The sequence below is a fragment of the Halyomorpha halys genome, unplaced genomic scaffold (genome assembly GCF_000696795.3).
Source record: "Halyomorpha halys isolate HHAL.00 unplaced genomic scaffold, Hhal_1.1 Scaffold212.1, whole genome shotgun sequence".
In the NCBI taxonomy this organism is placed as follows: Eukaryota; Metazoa; Arthropoda; class Insecta; order Hemiptera; family Pentatomidae; genus Halyomorpha; species Halyomorpha halys.
In genome coordinates this window covers 921,468-940,984 of record NW_027107855.1, presented here as the reverse complement: position 1 = coordinate 940,984, position 19,517 = coordinate 921,468, and the positions used below count along the sequence as shown (strand labels likewise).

Genomic DNA, 19,517 nt, shown 5'->3' with positions numbered 1-19,517 from the left:
AATGGTAAAATAAGTAAACAATTACCTATTAGAAGCGAAATTTTCAAAACCAAATATATCCAGAATACCAATTGAAGGAGATCCAGAACGTTTATGATTGGAAATAGATTTATTTATGGTAGTTAAAATAAAAGAGAAGAGATGATTATATAGTGACATTGCAAACGCATCCCTGTTCCGTTTTGCTTGTTCAATTGTCATGCTTGAAACCTTGAAAAATAAACAGGTAACAATCATAATTATATCAAAATATCATTAGTTAACAACAATAAGATAAAAATAATTAGCATTTCTTTTTATTCAACACAACAACAGACATTCATGAATTGTTATTACATCCTCAGTTTATAAATAATAATTTTGTCAATTTATAATTATAGAATTCAAGTGTATAAAGCTTACTACTTTAGTTCCTTCAACTAACAGCAACCTATGAGTGAGTACTTGAATGAAGTGTTCCTCTTCAACAGAAAGTAGTTGGATTGCACATTGTAAGTGCATGTCACGAATTATTTGTGTACCCTCGTCATTATCTAAATGGAGCAAAAAAAAACTGGGAATAAAATTGTTTTTTGAATTCATAAATAACAAATTCATAATATATAATTGATGAAAAAATCTTGTACCATTACAACCAAGGAAGGTCTTGGGTTCGGAATTTGCTAAAAAAAAAAACACCTCAACCAGGTGACATAAATATATACAGAATAACATATCAGGTTATTCTTCTAACCGATTGTATCAGGCAATAGATTTAGAGAGTTGGTGGCTAAGGAAGGACTCCTTACTCTGAAGGCATCCAATGGGTAATAGAACAAAAGATAAATTTCCTTACAGTCCGGAAATCCAGTGCCTTACCATATTCCCATGTAATTTATAAACTAGTTGGCCTGTTCAAATAGTTTGCATGATCACCTATCTAACAAGCTTCAAAAATCTGCTGCCACACCACTGGCCCAGCCTGAGTCTTCCAGCTCTTCTGGTTTCAGGCCTCCCTAACTTGACAAACATAACTATATCTAATTTGTCATAGACGTCATACATCTTTCTGTTCATCCTTAATCTTCATCCAGCAAAAACTTGGGGGTCAAGTTTTTCATTTTGTGGGACCGCCACTCAACTCACAAGGCCGGAATTCGAACCGGAATCGCTGCAATTCCGAGATTGCAAAGATCTACACCTCAAATCCCACAGCTACAGACCGACCAATCCATTATTAACTTGTCCAATAAATAATTAAAGAGAAGATAGGCGAGTCCATGTCCTTGCCTCAACCACTTATCAGATGGGATTTAGTTTCTTATGTCCCCCATCGTCAATTTATCAAGACAAATCAGACAAATGGAGAGGTTCATTTCCTGTAAAACTTCAAACAACTTTCTCCTCTTAATGCTGTATTATGCATTTTCAAAGTCAAGGAATAGATGCTGCATGGGTAACTTATACTCATGGCCCCCCTCAGGATGGTCATTAAGGTGAAAACTTGTTCTATAGTGAATCAATCTCGACAAAGGTAATTCTGATACCTTCCAATGCCTTCTCTGAATGTGGTTTAGAGTATTTAGAGAATACGATGTTTGAGATTACATCTAGCTACAACTAACTATATTTTCTTCCTCATTTCAATTGCAAATAGAACAGGCCTATATGATTTCCTACAGCCAGAACTTACTTAGAAGTAAAATAAAAAAACTTAAGGTTGTAAAAAATAATATTCATATTAAGTGTAACTCATTTTTATAATTAATTTATCTCATTGCTTTTGAAAAGAAGTTTTTTAATTAAATAAATAATAGCCAGTTGCAAATATGGAACCATCAGAGTAATCTGATCTTTTCAATAATCAACACAAAGTCTGTCCAAATGACATTCAGATTTCCATGTGGTACATTTTAACAGTACAGTTGTGTTTGTTTTGATATCTTCAGTTGCCACTAGAGAGATCAAAATAACTAATAAATAAAAGCTTTCATGAGTATTAGACAGTTTCTAAATAAGTCAGATAATTTAGGGATATTCAAAAAGCTTTTTTAATAAATACATATGTCATCGAAAAATATGTTTTACCTTCTTTACTAATGTAGTTAAAATTTCCAATATGAAGAACTGCAGCAAGTAATTGAAAAATTGATGAGGTTTCCTTGTCTGTAAAATTCAGAGTTGAAAAAGCAGAACTCAGTCTTAAAAATTCTTCTTTTTCATCCCTCCCTTCACAAAGAAATGTTGATCCCTAGAGAATTTATACATTTAAAAAAATTAATTAGGTATTCCATTAACAACTAAAAAAAATAATGAATCAATTTTTTCAACCTGTTTCAAATAAAAATAATCGCCAGGTTTTGACAGTTTTAATTGAACTTTCAAATCTTGGGAAAGGCCAGCTAAAAGACTGTAAAAGATGTGGTAATTTCTGTCTCCGAGGTTTTGTGATTTAATTCTTGCTTTTTCTAACAAATAGTGCTGCATTGAAGCACACTTCATTGTTCCATCTTTTCGAAAAAAAATCTCTATGTATTTCCCAAAACGTGATGAATTATCATTCTGCGTAGTTTTTGCATTTCCAAATTCTGTTAAAAAGAATTAAAAAAGAATTACAATAATTGTATATAGCCAGTCTGGCCAGAGAAAACTATTAGTAAATATCTCAATATTACTATCTGATAATATCTTGTATTCTTTAAATCATTAATCGAAGTATTAATAAATTTTACACACAATTGTGATTTTGTCAGAAAGCAACAAGATGGAATTGTAGAGAAAAGAATGCTAAGAATGCTCTTCATAGAGGTTTGTAAGCTGAGGGACTGTGGTAAGCAATTAAGGTTGTGCTAGCTAATCCTAAAAGCATTAAGCTGTAGTTATTTCATTTCACTATATTAATATCTTGACAGCCACAACTACTGGTGTTTATTTAATGATAATAACATTTATTTAATAGGTAAATCCAACACTTGCTGGAATTTTTTCCTCCATATTATAGGTATGTCCCTTCCTTCTGAACATTTAACCCTCTTAATCCAATTCCTCTTCATAATCGAGTTAGACACTGGCTAAACATGATTATGTTAAAATACAGTTTTGGTTTTATTGTTAGCATTCCTATAAATATGAAAAAAAAAATACATAATATCATTTTCCAAATAGTTCTTACATTTCTATTTTTTTATCTGTACATAATATATTATTTTATTTTATAATATAATTTAGATTATATTATAAAATAATATAATATATTAATATACATTTTAGTAAAAAGGTCTTTATGTAAAGAACAATTTCATAAAATATTGTTGCTTGAACTGCAATACCTCTTAAGTCTGGAAAAAACTGTTTACGACTTTTAAAGACCAAAAATTATAGATGTATCCAATAAACACAATGGTTGGGACAAAATGACTCTAGAATGATATGTAAAGTTTTGTAAGTATGAAAATTGTATGCTTATTTTTTCAGTTATATGAGGTATCACATCTTAATTTACAATATTTTAGGTTTTTAAAGTTGCTTTAAAAATTAGTCTCTGATTATATTTTTTATTTTATATCATATCTTTGTTCAACAGTTCAGAAATATTAACAGTAATGTCAAAAATAAAATCCATTAAGATCAAAGTAAACAAAGTTAAGGAAAGTAATCTCCACCCCACCCCTTTCCATTAACAAAGATCACTGAACTGATATTACACATCATTTAAGTATTCAGTAAGAGATAGGGAGAAACCTGAACCAGTGAGTACATGAGTAATCACAGTTGAGAAAACGTATTAGTTGCATCATATGATAGTAATACATAAATAAAACTTACATAAATAATATTTTCATTATATCTTAGCTGGATATTTCTCAATATGGAATGTTCACTTAAATCATAAAGATTTATCATATCATTCACAGGTTTTATGTCAGAAGGATGTAATTCTTTGATAATAGCAGAATATTCAATATAACATATCTAGAATCATATTTGAAAGATGTTAAAAGTTAATTCACTATATTTGAGGCTGCAATTATGCATATTAAAGACAGTTACATTTCCTTCTTCATCTGAAACTTTGAATTTAGAGCCATTAATCTCAATAACTTTTGCAGCCCAAGGCAACTGGAATTCTCCATTTTTAAGAGGTCTGACCCATAGCATTTCAGCCTAGATAAAATTAAATAAAACTGATATGAGAAAAAAGAAATTAATAAAAAAAAAAAAAAATAACACTAAGTTCTTGTTTAATACTTTGTTTTTCATAAAATGAATAAGTTTTTGAATATTAAATTAATAAAAAAAGTAATTTATTTATAGTGGGGTTGCCTCAACCACACTGAAAGTCAATTAATTAATTGTTCTTTGTTGAAAAGTATTGACACAAAAATTTCTATCATTTCATTGACACCAAATTATTTATAGAATATTTTTACTCACTTGTTTTGGTTCATATCCATTCTCAACCATTGTTTTCAATATATTCTACTTTAATCTTATCATTTCACATTGCAGACTGAAGAGCACATGAGATAGGTGTCAAAAGTTATCAATTCACACCTATTTGATAAGAGTCTATTGATTTTAGAAATAAGTACATTTTTTTTCTTTTATAACTATTTAAAGATTGATAGAATGAATGACCCTCAATAGTATAATTTTCTGATAACATTGCTAATAAATAAGTACTAAAACATTTAGTGGCCAGTAACAGATAAACACTATAAGAATATAAATTACCTTCTGTATTAAAAATTAACTTTTTTTATGTTCTAAATTTATAGAAAAAAGACTAATTTTAATTGTAGAAAAGAAACACAAACTATTTAAGTAAAAAAAAATTAATCTATTTATTAATTGATGAGATATCATGAAATTCTGAATAATTTTAGAAGCTTGGAAGTTTCAACAGCTTTAGTGAGTAAACTTGAACAAAAATAAAATAAAAAATACAATACATAGAATATCTGCCGGAAATATTCAACTCAATATATAAGGATTTTATTCTCTAAAACCAATTATAATATTCAGTACAGGCTGCATATCATTTCCCTTGATTGTCTATAACAATTATTTTTTTCTGAACTCAAAAATTATATTTATTATTAATTATACATATTTATTAATTATTATTATATTCAATCTAGGAATATTATGATCACTTTTATGGAATGAAGAAATGTAGAAACTGTTAATAAATTAAGATTATGAGAAATTTTCAAAATGTTTGGAGAACACTTTCTCTAAAAAAAAAATTCAATAACATAAAATTCACTGAAGAGGAGGTTAAAAAAAAAAAATTTGAAATGATAAACATAAGTCTTATATTTAAGATATGTAGTTGTTTACAACAAATTATCTTTTAAGTATTTGCTTAAAGAGAATAAAATTCTAAGTAATCACATTTTTAAAAACAATAAAATTAAGTACAGAATGTACTAGGTACTTTTTGTTATTTTCAAAATTGAAAAAAAAAAAAACATAACAAAAATCATAAATTTTTTTCTTATTACCTAAGAATATTTACTAAATATCACACCATATTCCAAATACAATTCATTATGATAATAGGATTTAAAAAAAAAAGTACAATTATTGCATTTTTGAGCAAAAAAACATTAGACAATATTTCTATTAGTGAGAAGATTAATTCATCTGCAGGAAAACTAGTCTTACATTACAGTAAATTGATTTGTCTCATTTTAATATCACAGAAAGTACCTAAGAATAATGAATTCTACAATAATCAGAAAGTTGTAAAATAAACTACATGCGACTTCGTTTAACTAAAAAGAATATTTAAAGCAATAGTAAAAATCCGTTGGGAAATCCAATAGAAAAACATTAAACAAAAGAGCAATGAAGACAATGTGGTTTAAGATTGTTTAGATAGAAAGTAATCTCTCATAGCTAGTACAGCTTTGAATCTATGTGAAATTGCATTCTTTTCTTCTCTTGTCATTTCTGCGTGAGTCTGAGAATAACCTTTAGGTTGGAAGATAGGATCCCAACCAAAATCCCGTGGGCCACGTGGATCAACTATTACTCCTGAAACAAAATTAAAATTAATCATAATAAAATAAGTGAATAAAGATAAAACAACACAATTAACAAAGATACAGGTAGTTCCCAATTTACATCTCCACTAATTCCCAGTAGTGATAATATATTTAAAACTTACTGTGTTAACTTTTTCAGTTTATACAACAATATACAAGAGAACAATAATGGCATTCTAAAAAAAAAGAAGTTTACTTTAAAATGTGAAGTGTCTAATTCAGTGGTTCCCAACCACTCATCTCTATCAAATGATGATAATTTAGGGCTTCCACCATTTACCTACTTCTACTAAAGCAGTTCTACCATTTTTCTACAACCAAAAAAGTTAGGGAACCACTGGACTAATTTAATGGGAAACTTTAGTCGTTTTAAGAATAAAATTAAAATATTTATTCATCCTACTGGATCATTTCTTGTGAATTCAATATCTTAGGATGTACATATAAAGATACTATAGAACAGTGTTCTCAAATCAACTACATATTGTTAAATAATAAATAAATGATTTTTTAAGGTACAAAGATATATTGATTAAAAATATGTTTTTATTTTTATCTAATACTTTGATAAAAAAACTTTTTAATATTAATTTTATATTGTTCACTATTTAGGAACTAAGAGAATAATAAAATATTTTTGGTTGAAAGAAAGTTATAGATTGATACGTTTAAAAGTTATAGAGATGAAATAAATCTCACGCTAGTAGTAGAAATGGGAAAAACAGTTAATATTTCAATAATCACTGAAAACTACTCCTAATTTTAATGGCAGTTAAAAAAATTGCTACTTATCACTTCATAATTGATTATTGTAGGGAGTTGAGACCACATAGAAAATTAATTTTTTTCAGGAATTTTTTTTTAATTTCTAACTTACTAGAAAAGCCTTATTTTCAAGCTCCATATTTGAAGTATGGAACTTCAAAATAATTCAAGTAACTAATCTCAGGGTTGCTATCAGAAGCAAACCAAAAAACCAGAAGTCATAAAAGTTAGCAGTTGAAAATCTAATAGTTAAACGATAATAAATTGCTGACCATTATGACATCCAGCTCATATCAGAAAGTGCTAATAACATGACACTTTCTGATATGGGTTTGCAGAAAAAATGAAGAATTTGATAACCTCATAGCAGCCAAATTCTACTCTAGGAGGACTGTTAAAGTAGAGGTTAGTAGTTAAGGCATATATTATTATGAAGGCATATAGTTGAAAGAAAATACTGCTGACCATCACAGCAGCCTGCCAATTTCTAAAGGTTTCAAGTTAGCAAAGAAAACTAAACAACTTATTACGAAATAAATAGCAGCCAATCCCATCACTAGGGAGGGCTGAAGATTAGGGCCAAACAAGATGATAATTGAAAAGTAACAACATAGAATACAAAGTAAAGGTTTAAGCACATGCAATAAGAAAATAATTTTTTTACAAAAAACTTTCGTTCTCTTGCTGATTCCTATTTAAAGAAATTGGTGGGCTTTAACACCAAAAAAAAAAATTAACTAAACCAGCAGAGAAGTAGAAAACATCCAGTTGGCCTTATAGCCAGCTCAAAATGTTTGTGTTTAACAAAAAACACTTAACATACTATGGAAAAATGCTGAGTTTTATATAATTATAGTTCACAACAGTATCTTATTATATAAAAAATATATAATTATAGTTCATAGTAGTATTTTATTATTATTACATAAAAGCCCACAATTTTATGCAAAAATTATTGAGGGGATTTTAATTAATTGAGAAAATAATTAGAAAAAGAAATAATGCATATTTATAGATTTTAATTTAAAATTAATAATTTTAAATATAAATGTTCATACACATATAATTAAAATATTAAATTATTTCTTTGACACTAAAACCCTGGGAAGTCTATTACATGCACTTGCAATTGAATATTTCACAAACGAACATTTATAAAATAAATTTATTAAAGGTGATAACTGACTGTATAACATGAATTATAATCAGATAATGGATTATTTATAGGGACCAAAGTAGCTATGTGGGCTTAGACGCTTGCAAGAGACAAGAGTTAAGCAACATCAAGCATGGTCAGCACTTGGATGGGTGAATTTCTGAAATGGGTGATCATTCATACTGGAAGACTACACTTCATCCACCCCCTCTCTTTGTGTTTGAGAGATCTGTCAGCCTACTGGTGGCAACTCACAGACCCCTCTCCCATATATCCTCATTGTGTATCATGTCGTACTCTTCCAGGACAACAGAGCGTGTGACCAAATATCTCTATAGTGTTAGTACCAACAGAAAAAAAAAATAATAGTAATGATGATTAAAAAAAAAAAATCGACTAAAACTGATAGAATTATAATTATTTGATAAGATATAGAAGTTAATAGTAATTTCAACAAGTTTGTAACAAAAAAAGAAAGGAATAACTGTTTTAGATTGTGTCCAGAGTAGATCTCCCCTTCAGCACCATAAAATACTTTTATATTGTCCCATGATTTCCAGATTTGATTCCTTGATATTTAATTTGAGCTTGGAAAGGAGAGAAGATGGTTATTTTATAACTGTTATTTACAAGTCTTAAAGTTAACAACTACTGAAAGGAAATATCAGTTTAAAAAAAGTGTAGTGCTAGTTATGAGCACATCTACATTTATTAACTATGTACATTCATAGTCCCCATGCAATAAATATAAATGGAAGAAGTTTTAAGATAATAGTGAGTATATGTACCTCCTCCTTGAGCAATTGATTTTAGTGCTCCTGTGTGTGAGATGCCATTTCACTAGGTTTAGGTTTTAGATGGTTTCTCTATAGTCTTTAATGTTTTAATATATTAAGTTTTGACTCTTCACAACTCTAAGCTCATTCAGTGAGTATAATGGATGATCATTCCACTAAAACAATAACAGTATGGAATCTAAATACCAACAATAATTTTGAGAAGTTCATACCATTTTATGAACTTTTCAACATATTTCCTATTTTCCAATACTTCAAAATCCTATCTTCAAAATAAATGAAAATAGCATGAATATTCAGTCCTTAGATTTACTTTTTGTTCATTTTGAATGGATAATTATAATTTATTGATTCTGTCAGGGATGAAAATGAGAAGAAACAAATTCACAAAACCAAAACACAAGTAGCCAACCAACCAAATAAACATGGAAATTATGAGTTGTTAGAGATGAGTTTCTCAAATCTGTCACTGACAGCACTTCTGGTTGCCCATTATCTACACGAGTACACAAAGACTAAGAAGCAGCCCAGATTGTCTGTTTTACCCAATTATACCCATTTTTTCCAGTAGACAGGACAAAATATCTACTTTGGTTCTCAATGATTAAAAATAATTAATATTCCAGAATAACCAATACAACAAGCAAAAATTCTTATTCAGTAATCCTTGACAAACATAACATCTTGGTATCTATCAAATTTCCACCAACAAGAATTTATTTGGAGGTTTATATATTCAGAGCGAAAATATTAAGTAAAACTCGACGTCTCCAAAGAACTGTAAATAACTTTAAAAAATAAAACAAAAATTATATGCATCTTAATTTTGCTAAATTATGTGGATGATTACTTAACAATATAAAGAGATAAGGAATCTCAAGACCATGAGTGTTAAGATATTGGCTATTTTAGCTATAAGATGGTGTCTAATAGCAGTATATAAGATATCTAATTTAGCAACATTATGTGGATGATAACTACTTCAAAAACAGGAGATAAGGAAACTCTCGAGCCCATGAGCATTAGGATGTAGTCGAATTCTCAAGCCAGAAGTAGCACCAGTTTTAATCTGGCCTGAGCAGGTTGAAATTTATTTTGAGGAAGACCCAGAAAGTAAATCTTGTTAGGATTACCAATCTTGCACTGGTTGAATAACATTTTTAATTTTATTTAATGGCTATTTTTTAAACATATATAGTAACTAACTAACCAGTTTCTGTCTTACTAGTCTCCTTCATGCATTCCCCTGTTCATCATATCTTCCCTGATGCCCTCAAATCAGTTACTCCTCATGAGACTTTTATTCAGTTTTTTATCCAGACTTCATAATGAAATTTTTTAAGTCCTTTTCTCATCCACAGCATATGCCCAAATCACTTGAGTCTCATAACTTTAATAGTGTGGAGTTTGTACTCAATTTTTTTTACCTGCCTTATTTTAATACTTAGCATTTTTAGAAGCCATTTAAAAACTACATGATAGCCTCCAATAGTCTAATTTCAGGAATAGAAGTATTTTTTATTGACTCTCTTTAATTGTGTACGGTTTGGTACCAAATTTAAGATTCTGATAATTCTTTCTTAATTAGTTGCTTAGGATTTTTCAAATATCAGTGTCTGTTGTTTCGATAGCATTTGCCAGGCTTCCTAAATACTTTTATAAAGCTTCAGGTATTCTGATCTGGGTGTTCTTATTACTTACCTAAGCTATTACATTATTTTTCCTTTGTTGGCTTCTAGTCTCCAGAATGTGTATTCCTGAAGAATTATCCGTATATACAATGCATACTCTGCTTCTGAAGTGATGAGCACTTATTCATCTACAATGAATTATATAATGACATTTAACCCCAAATTAAGAAACCAACAAAACAATTCTTAACACATTCCTACTTAGTCAAGATCAGACATACACTAAATGCTTTAATTACATTTTTTAATGCAAAATAATCCCCAAAAAGTTTTATAAAAAAGGAGGAGGTTCTGCAATTATGGATGATAAAACAATTAATAATATCTATAGCAATCATAATTTACTGATGTACTAAGTAACTTAACTTGTTGATTTAAAATTATCTATACTCTTTAAAATTATATTAGGAATTAATTAAATAAATAAATAATAAACGAGTTAAACAGCTTAATGTACAGAAAAACATAACTAAGATTCTTTCAAACAGTTTGATAAGATTCTTCAACTCGTAGAGTTTGATTACTAATTGATTGAATAAATGTTACTATTCAATAAATAAATAACTATTTAACTGTTCATTAAATAAATAACAAACAAGTTAGTAGTGAATAAATTTAACTATTCAACAACCTTACACTTCAGAAAGAAAAGAAGGGTACAAATAAAAGAGTTTAAAGATATTTAGTAGGAAATAGATTTAAAAAACCTTCAGTTATTCCTTGAAAAATCTGTATTTCTTTATCCTCTCCTTCAGTGTAGGCTAATGTGCAAACAGCTGAGGCTGATTTGTCTTCCCATCCAGCAAGAAGTTTGTATAGCCCTTCTGGACCCACTTTTGCTAAAAACCATTTTACATAGGGTCCTAAAAAAACAATATTAATTAAAAACCAAGACAGTTATGGCTAATCACTCTAATGTAATGACGTTTGTAAAACTTTAAATTATAATAACACTTTTACCTGGTAAACCACCTAAAGCATCGAAGCAGAGACACGTGTCTTCAACTACTACAGGTCCTTTAACATGTTTTGATGCTTCTCTACATTTTTTTTTTGATATATCTATAATATCGCCTTGCAATTCAGGCAAATCGATATTTTGGCTAGTTAGCTGTAAAAAGAACAAAGTTCATTAATATGAAAAAAATGTACTAACTTGAATCTTGAATGGACGTACGGTAAATGGAACATCCGGGCCAAGAATTTGAGTAACTTCTTCGAATTTCCTAGCATTTCCTGTAACGAAGACAACCCGCTGAGACATCTTTCGAAGTACTCCAGGTGACCGGTATGCCATCAACCAGGCGCACTTGAGGGACCCCTGCAGGGTCAGTCAGAATGGCAGTAAAAGCAAATATGCTCGTTCTGACTGATCGTGTAGTAGTAGTACTGATGAATTACCGAGTTAACAGAATGGAAGCCTATCATTCGAAATTTGATAGGAGGAGGTATTTGGGGACTGGAGGGGAGGCAGCGAATGCTCGTTAATATATGTAGCTTACAGTTCGTTTCACTTTATTTTTTAAGACAAATACAAAAATAATAGCCCAACAAGCAAGATCGAAAAATACATGGACAAGTTTCTCACAGTTCGCTATCTTATTTACTAGGAAGGTTTAGTCGGACTGATATTGTAGGGGCCTTTGTTGATTGAATCAGTCTGGATTTTGAATAATGGACTGTCATTCCGACTGACCACATAGGATTCCTCTAATCCTAACTGTAACCTTCCGAAAGGAATACTAATTTTGCAGGTTACCTTACTGTTGACGTTACAACTCGGCATTTTGCCTTTAACTCTTAGTACGTTTAATATTTTATAAATATTAATTATGAGCGGTCACAGTCATAGTCACGGTTGTGATGGAGATCACAACCACGATGAAACTCCCGAAATGGGTTTACAATATAGCTTGTACACGAAAATTGATATAGATAATTTACAATGTTTAAATGAAACTGTTGAAGACTCAGGAAAGTCAATTTTCAAACCTTGGGAAGATAGGCTGAATATGGATAAGGTTACCAAAAATACAATCAATTTTCCATATTTACAAATAACTAAATTTGGATTTAATTCTTCTTTCAGAAACAGATTGGTAACTATTAACTTTTCCTGTTTTCTTTCAGTTTGTGGAAAGTGATGCAGATGAGGAATTACTCATTAACATACCGTGAGTAAGATATAGTTGTGTGGACTAAGAGATACATTCAATGCATAAATTAATTTTACTGGTTTTCAGGTTTACGGGAAATGTGAAATTGAAAGGAATAATAGTGATAGGTGGGGAAGATAAATCACATCCCTCTAAAATGAAGCTGTAAGTTTTGTAAAATTTAATTTAACTTTTTAAACATATAATTATGTCTCATCACAGATTATAAAGAAGACATCGTTCTTAAAATACTTTATTAATAAATTTAAATAAATATAAGATCACTATGTCAAATGATTTTCACAATTAATAAATAGTATTACACATATATTTACAATATTACACATTATGCACTTATATTACTCATGTAAAGTGCTCTTAGTTCAGTTTTAGGGTTCATTTCGAACAATGCAGCCCTATTTTGTCCTTCTCCTTTTTTAACCCAATGACCATAAATTCTAAATGCACAGTTGTCGATAACCTTACGTAATGTCTTGATCTTATAGGGATCTTGAATACTTGCTGCAACCGATATCGGTTTTGGAATGTAAATTAGCCTATTGAAACGAACCATTGCCAGGATACATAAAATACTATACTTAAATTTTTTTCTAGCATCAAAGCAGGTTTTGTTTTCATAGGCTATTTGTGAAATTATAGACAATCTTTTACTGTACGGAGCGAGGCTATGCTTCAGCGGTATCACTTCTTGGTCCCATAATATCACATTAAAGAAAGGGTGAGATAAAGCTTCTTTAACACTAAGTCTTTTTGTAGGATCAACTACCAATAATTTTGCTATTAGATCTTTTGCTTCTTGAGATATATCTGCCCATTCTGGTGAAGTAAACGAATATTTTCCTTCCATAATATTTCTTAACATGACTATTTGTTTTCTATGCCAGAATGGAGGACAACCCACAAGCAAAGTATACATAATAACTCCACAAGCCCATATATCAACTTCAAGGCCATAACCTTTAGCATCAGAAAACATATTAGCTTTTAATACTTCTGGTGCGAGGTATCCTGGTGTTCCACATAATTCTGTCAATTCTTGGTTCTCTTCTAATACATGAGCAAATCCGAAATCAGTTACTTTTATGTTATTGCTTTCATCTAATAAAATGTTTTCAGGTTTAAGATCCCTATGAACGATTCGTTTGCTGTGTACATATTGAATTGCCTCTAGTAGTTGTCTCATTATACATCTTGTCTTTTTTTCGGAAAGAGTCACTACTGTAGTGAGGTAGTCAAAAAGTTCACCATTAGGACACAGTTCAAATACTAAAAATATAAATGTTGAAGATTCAAAGACATCATGAAGCTGAATAATATAGGGATGACCTGCCACTAATTTTAAAATTCTCATTTCTTCCCTTGTTGCAGCTAACAAATCAGCATCCACGCTTATGTCAATGATTTTTGCAGCAAACTCTAATCCTGTCTCTTTTTCAATGCACCTTCTCACTGTTGAACTAACACCTCTTCCTAGGATTTCTTTTGGCTCATATTTCGCATAAAACTCCTTTGCTGCGTCCTTATCGGGAAGTGTGTCTTCAATTTCTTCCTTAGTCATGGCACGTCTTGTTAATTAAAACTTACGAAAGAAACTTAAAAATTTTCATTGTTAAGTGCTGTATACATGAGGGAAGGTTATAACACTGTTTCATCAATGCTGACCAACTGCACCTAACAATTTGTATAAGTGTTTGTTACTTATTTTTCTTTGTATTGTTGAATGCCTTATCTAATTTAAGTCTTCATTGATTGGAGTCCCTTTATTTAGTAAACTTTTATATGTTTATTCACCGGAACATATTTCATCTTTATAGTTTTGTCTTAGTTAGCTCATAGTATAAATAGATAAATAAATCTGATTAGATTTGATTGAACGTCTATGTACGTCAAAACAGAGTTTATGTATTATATAAATGCAATGTTCTACGTTCTCAAAAATCTGTGTGATGAATCCAACTCCTGTAGTGACGTTTTTTCAGAATGAAACATTTTTATCATATTGTAAATATATTTTTTATGATGACATTAGGAGATGTTTTATTTGTTTATTTTGTTACAATGAAGGCTTAATTTTTTTAAAAATTAATTCAATTCAGGATTCATATTATTTGCTTAAATGTCGATTGTTGTCAATCATGTTTCCATTTCCGTTGCGAAGTTTATTCTACAATTTGTTATTTATATATTCAAGGCTGACATGTTTTTCTTTCTTTTTTTTTAAGTTAAGAAGCCTTAGCCAGGATTTCGTTTCGGGTGAAAGAGAGGTCCCACCAATCCGACGACATAATACCTGATTCGTTCGTTATGCAACAAATCATTAATTAGAAATATGTTTCATAATTTTTTATACCTCAACTTATTTAAGAAATAATTTTAAAATATTGATTGGAGAAGTTTGTCGGGGGGTGCGGTCAGCAAAGAATAACATAAATTAAACAATATTTATTTATTTTATGCCGACGTTTCGACCTGAGTTTCAAGTCTTCATCAGGGAGTAAGGCGTAGAAGCTATGCCAAAACTGATTAATTAATAAATAAATAATTTAAAAATAGGTTTATAAGTTTCTTTTTCGTTTACAAGTATGAAGGGAAAGTATTTTGTAATTTCGTGGAGTAACTAAGCCTCTTGTTTTTTGTTTTGCTAAGCTTTTAGATACGTATGTTTTTGTATTGTGCATAGTTTCTGTTTGTGTTCACATGACTTTTTGAATCTCCATGCTTGTGTTTACAGAAGTAATTGAAAGATTTTATGACTTTTTAAACTATGATCAACCCGACCCTTTTGTATGCACTACCACTGTTATCATGAATTCGTAATCAATTCTAATAGTAGCAAAACTAACTACAAAAGTAGTTATCTGAAAATAACAGAAAAATCGCCCTTTTAAATTAAAAACAACTAAACTACGTGAGAAATTATAACTGCTCAAAGTGAGGGAATAAGGACTTTCAAGTGAGAGAAATTCGTTTTCATGAAAAATTAAACAATTCTCACAGGCCAACTTCTGCAGGAGTACAAAAGGATGAATTAAATGACGTGAATCTTAAATTTTAGTTTTAGTACATCATTTATTAAAATCTTGTATCTTGTTAGTAAATCATTTATTAAAAATTGTTATAACTGTAAATTAATAATAATAATAAAAAAATAAAAATGTATTGATAAAAAAGAGGTAAATGTTTAGCTTAAATAAAGTGTACACAGAAAATTATCATACAATGGTTTATTATTTGAATTAATTATTTGTTATTTCAGTTATGAACAGACAGTGAAGTACTTTGTATGTCCACCGTTGATTCTTGATTTTAGTTGATTTTTGGTTTTGTTGTAGCTTTAGAAACTTCAATTTTGTCAACCTCTCTCAAGAGATAAGTAAGATATCATAACATATCACTTACATCTTTGTGGAGATTGAATTGCTTTTAGAGGCTGTAGTGTATGATTATAGTTGATGATTGCAGGATGGTGTGATTTCACTAATAAGTTGTGTTTGTCGACTTAGGGTTTATGGGGATATAATTACACTAAACAACCCCATAATTTCAAAACTGACAACATTTTTAGTGTATTTCCAATAATACCATGAACCATTGTTGTGTAAAGAGCAAAAGCAAAAGAGCTTGTTGATTTAGAGAGTATATCTGAATTACGGTTGGTTTATTGTACAGTTTTTAATTTTAATTGACATTTTTAAAAAATATATGTTTATTGCTATTATATATGTTTTAGGTACAAGAACAGGCCATATATGACTTTTGATGACACTTCCATTTCTCCTGACCAAGAATTCGATCTTCATCCTGATAATGCTGGGACTTTAGAATATTCAACCATGTAAATATTTATGGTTAAAAAAAATAAATTATTCTCTTTGAATGATTAGGAATTTTATGGATTAATCATTTGTTAATAAATAGTAGTTTTACTATTTTTTACTTGACTAAATATTTTCAAAGTTTAATAATCATAATTATTTATATTATTATTATGGATCAGATTACTATTATATAACGGAAATAATAAGGGATTATATTAGTTTTAATCTGGAGGCTAAATTTTTCTCTCTTAGTTATTAAAATTGGTTATTTCCTTAGTTAACCATGTAGTATTAATTTATTTTACTAAATTGATAAATATTCGTTTGTATTTCTTTTTCACTTTTATTTATTTAAATTTTTGACAACTAGTATTATTTGTCAAAAACTGTACAATTATATTTCTTATAATATAAGAAATGTATTAAAAGGGAAGTAGGTTATCAGCCTGAGGGAGGTGGAGGCTGCCTCCTGAAAGCCTTCTGATATGGTTCCCTGTTCGAGGGGTCTACCTAGAAAAGGTGACCCTGCAGTATGTATTGTAGATGACCTTAGTCTATAGCAGTGGTTCCCAACCTTTTTTTGGCGACCCTTTTGGTACTTGTAGGAAAATAGCGAAACCCTTTTGATAGAAAAAGGTAAGTGGTGAAACCCCTACATTTTCACTTTATACAAAAGAATTTCAAATGCAGTCATGCAGTCAGCAAAAGCTAAGAAAGGCTAGGATATCTATACAAGACTTATGCAAAATTGAAGAAAATTTGGCTGGTTTAGCCTTCTAGGTAAAATGCCAAGAGTCTAAGCAGTCTTGCTAGAGATGCTTATGAAGGTAAGATAGAAGGGGCATGGCCTATAGATAAACCAAGAATCACGTGGTAGTTGAGTATAAAGGAAGCCTAATTTGATAATAAGAGGAATCTTAATTGGGAAGAGAGAAGATTAATGGAGGAAAGGGAAGTGGAAATCTCACGTGAGGGATGTGGTAAATATACATAAATGTGTTTTCTGCAACATTTGGACTCTGAGCATTCTGCTTTGGGTCAAGTGAACTGAAATTTATTCGGTGTTTACTATAACTAAGGAAACCATAAAAGAGAATTTCCAGAAGGCCTTTATAAGATTTTATTCAAGTATAAAGCCTCTCCAAAGTGAATTAGAAATTGAACATTTCTATTTAAATTGAGTTGATTCTAGGGAAATATCTTATGAGATTGCCTTTTAATTTTTCTCTGATTCTGACATTTTTTCCTGTATTTATGGTTTTTGCTCCTCCACACTTCCTCCTGATTAGACTATTTTGTTATTTTTTTAGGGTCTCGGCTTCCAATGCTTATGTACCAATCCAATACAAATTGGTTGTCCCGTGCATAATAATATAAAAACTTTTCATTTGTTGTCCATACAGAGAAATGCCTTCCCTTGCACCTTCCCTTAGAAATCAAGTTTTTGTGTTTCTTAGATATTAAAGTATATTAATGGAACATTTACCATATTAATATCTTATCAGAAACCTACTTCTTTTTATAAAAATCATTCCTAATAATACAATAATGAACTTCAATAAAAAAAAAAAAAAATCCTACAAAGTTTAAATAAATTTACACTTGACAATTTTAAAATCGATAATATTTTCAAATATACCTCCTGTCGCATATTAATATTGAACAAATACAATAATTAATAAAACATATAATAAATATATACAAAACGTTTGATTTTAAATTTAATGATATTTTCAAATACAATATTGCTCTTCTGATAACATATTAATGGACTTTAATATTGAAGAAATATGAAAAGTTAAAATAAATCAAAAGTGAGTGTGCAATTCTATAATCAATTACCACGCCTTTGATAACAGTAGATAGTAGTTGTTTTTAAAAATAACTAATATTCTCAATCCTTTGCTTGATAACTTTCAAAAGACTGATTACATGACATAGGGTAGACAAAATTAACAATAAAATTAAGGCTCTTCTATTTAAGCCATGTTCTTAATGTTGAAACCATTTTGGGTCATTCCCATCCCCATTACAAAAAATTGAGATACCAGGGCTTCCATAATTCACGCAAACTTTTTTTTTTTTTTTTAAATTTATTTATTGACATTTAAAACTGTACATAAAATACATCAACGAAATTTGAAGTAATGTCATAATGGTTTGGTACAAGCATGTAAAGAAACTACCCATTGGCAGCACTCTAAGTACACAAACATGAATATTGGATTGATAGACAGGGAGTCAGCTGACTGAGCTATCGTATCCTGTATTTTACTGATGTTTATATAAAGGTTTTTATATCGTAATTTGATTTAAATAATGTCAAATTCTCAGTCCTTTGTTAACATTAACTAGATAATTACCTGATTGCATTATGGAAAATAAATATTCAGCATTTAAGGAATTGATTAGGAAAAAACTAATGCATAAAAAATGGATTTTAAAATTGCACATTTATGTCTGCCAAAATTCCCCATTTTTGTGAAATAAACCATTAATGAGAAATTGTTTTTACAATTATTATGTACGAAAACTTAAATTTAATAATTATTATCAAATAATAATTTTTGTAATGTTTTATTTTTTTTAAAATTGTGTTCAACTTTGTCTACTGTACTATTCTTTTCCATTTCAATAAAAGTATGTTTATTTTCTTTTTAGGGTTGTTAAGTTTTCTAGTGTGCATCATTTATCAATACATTTCCCCAGTAATTTTGGTTCAGACTCAACTAAGCTTTACTATATTGGCCTAAGAGGAGAATTTTCACCAGCTCACAGGCATGGAGTTACAATTTGCACCTATGAAACTCAGCCAAATGTGTCTGATTTGAAAAAAACTATTGGAAGTCCTGTTGAACAAGTTCAATAAGCTTCACAATATTTATTTTTATTTATTTTATGTACAGTAAATGTATAAACTTAACCATCTCTTGTTTTTCAATACCATATAAAGTGTGATTTAATATTATTTGAAATTAAATCATTTTTCATATTGTTGTTTTTTTTTTTTTCTATTTTGTAATAAAGTAATAAATGTTCAGTTAATATTTAGTCTCCATTGATCCTGTTTCCTATTGCTTT

The 19,517-nt window shown here is 29.5% G+C and overlaps 4 protein-coding genes across 4 annotated transcripts in view; 1 reads left to right on the top strand and 3 right to left on the bottom strand.

Annotated features, from left to right (window-relative positions):
- Positions 1 to 14,357, bottom strand: part of LOC106679627 (myosin-VIIa) — a 40,851-nt gene extending 26,494 nt beyond the window's left edge. The window contains exons 1-5 of the mRNA XM_014418889.3: positions 12,952 to 14,357; positions 2,311 to 2,576; positions 2,068 to 2,230; positions 403 to 533; positions 26 to 210 (exon numbers count right to left, since the gene is read on the bottom strand). Coding sequence (XP_014274375.3) covers positions 26 to 210; positions 403 to 533; positions 2,068 to 2,230; positions 2,311 to 2,576; positions 12,952 to 14,176 — 1,970 coding nt within the window. The 5' untranslated portion in view covers positions 14,177 to 14,357. The remainder of the gene's footprint in view (positions 1 to 25; positions 211 to 402; positions 534 to 2,067; positions 2,231 to 2,310; positions 2,577 to 12,951) is intronic.
- On the bottom strand, positions 3,556 to 4,544 carry LOC106679632 (unconventional myosin-VIIa-like). Its single transcript, XM_014418894.3, has 3 exons — positions 4,414 to 4,544; positions 4,030 to 4,143; positions 3,556 to 3,951 (listed from the first exon to the last, which is right to left on the bottom strand). Exons 1-3 carry the CDS (start codon positions 4,441 to 4,443, stop codon positions 3,745 to 3,747), a joined length of 351 nt encoding a protein of 116 aa, XP_014274380.1. The 5' UTR covers positions 4,444 to 4,544; the 3' UTR covers positions 3,556 to 3,744.
- Positions 5,589 to 11,874, bottom strand: LOC106679631 (inosine triphosphate pyrophosphatase). The gene is made up of 4 exons (XM_014418892.3): positions 11,619 to 11,874; positions 11,402 to 11,552; positions 11,149 to 11,304; positions 5,589 to 6,021 (listed from the first exon to the last, which is right to left on the bottom strand). Exons 1-4 carry the CDS (start codon positions 11,736 to 11,738, stop codon positions 5,849 to 5,851), a joined length of 600 nt encoding a protein of 199 aa, XP_014274378.1. The 5' UTR covers positions 11,739 to 11,874; the 3' UTR covers positions 5,589 to 5,848.
- A 976-nt stretch (positions 14,358 to 15,333) lies between the features above and the next one.
- On the top strand, positions 15,334 to 19,305 carry LOC106679630 (PITH domain-containing protein CG6153). The gene is made up of 3 exons (XM_067046237.1): positions 15,334 to 15,431; positions 16,349 to 16,453; positions 19,098 to 19,305. The coding sequence occupies exons 1-3, from the start codon at positions 15,334 to 15,336 to the stop codon at positions 19,303 to 19,305; spliced, it is 411 nt and encodes a 136-aa protein (XP_066902338.1).
- Positions 19,306 to 19,517: the final 212 nt, after the last annotated feature.

Excerpts from the sequence above, each read along its gene's own strand:
- LOC106679632 (XM_014418894.3), bottom strand. The coding sequence starts at position 4,443 with ATGGTTGAGAATGGATATGAACCAAAACAA. Across the intron at positions 4,144-4,413 it reads ATGGATATGAACCAAAACAA|GCTGAAATGCTATGGGTCAG; the intron begins GTGAGTAAAAAT and ends AATTTTATCTAG. Across the intron at positions 3,952-4,029 it reads TTTCAGATGAAGAAGGAAAT|ATATGTTATATTGAATATTC; the intron begins GTAACTGTCTTT and ends ATATGATTCTAG.
- LOC106679631 (XM_014418892.3), bottom strand. The coding sequence starts at position 11,738 with ATGGCATACCGGTCACCTGGAGTACTTCGAAAGATGTCTCAGCGGGTT. Across the intron at positions 11,305-11,401 it reads TGCTTTAGGTGGTTTACCAG|GACCCTATGTAAAATGGTTT; the intron begins GTAAAAGTGTTA and ends TTGTTTTTTTAG. Across the intron at positions 6,022-11,148 it reads TTTTCAAGGAATAACTGAAG|GAGTAATAGTTGATCCACGT; the intron begins GTTTTTTAAATC and ends ATTTTGTTTCAG.
- LOC106679630 (XM_067046237.1), top strand. The coding sequence starts at position 15,334 with ATGCTTGTGTTTACAGAAGTAATTGAAAGATTTTATGACTTTTTAAAC. Across the intron at positions 15,432-16,348 it reads ACCACTGTTATCATGAATTC|GTACAAGAACAGGCCATATA; the intron begins GTAATCAATTCT and ends TATATGTTTTAG. Across the intron at positions 16,454-19,097 it reads ACTTTAGAATATTCAACCAT|GGTTGTTAAGTTTTCTAGTG; the intron begins GTAAATATTTAT and ends TTTTCTTTTTAG.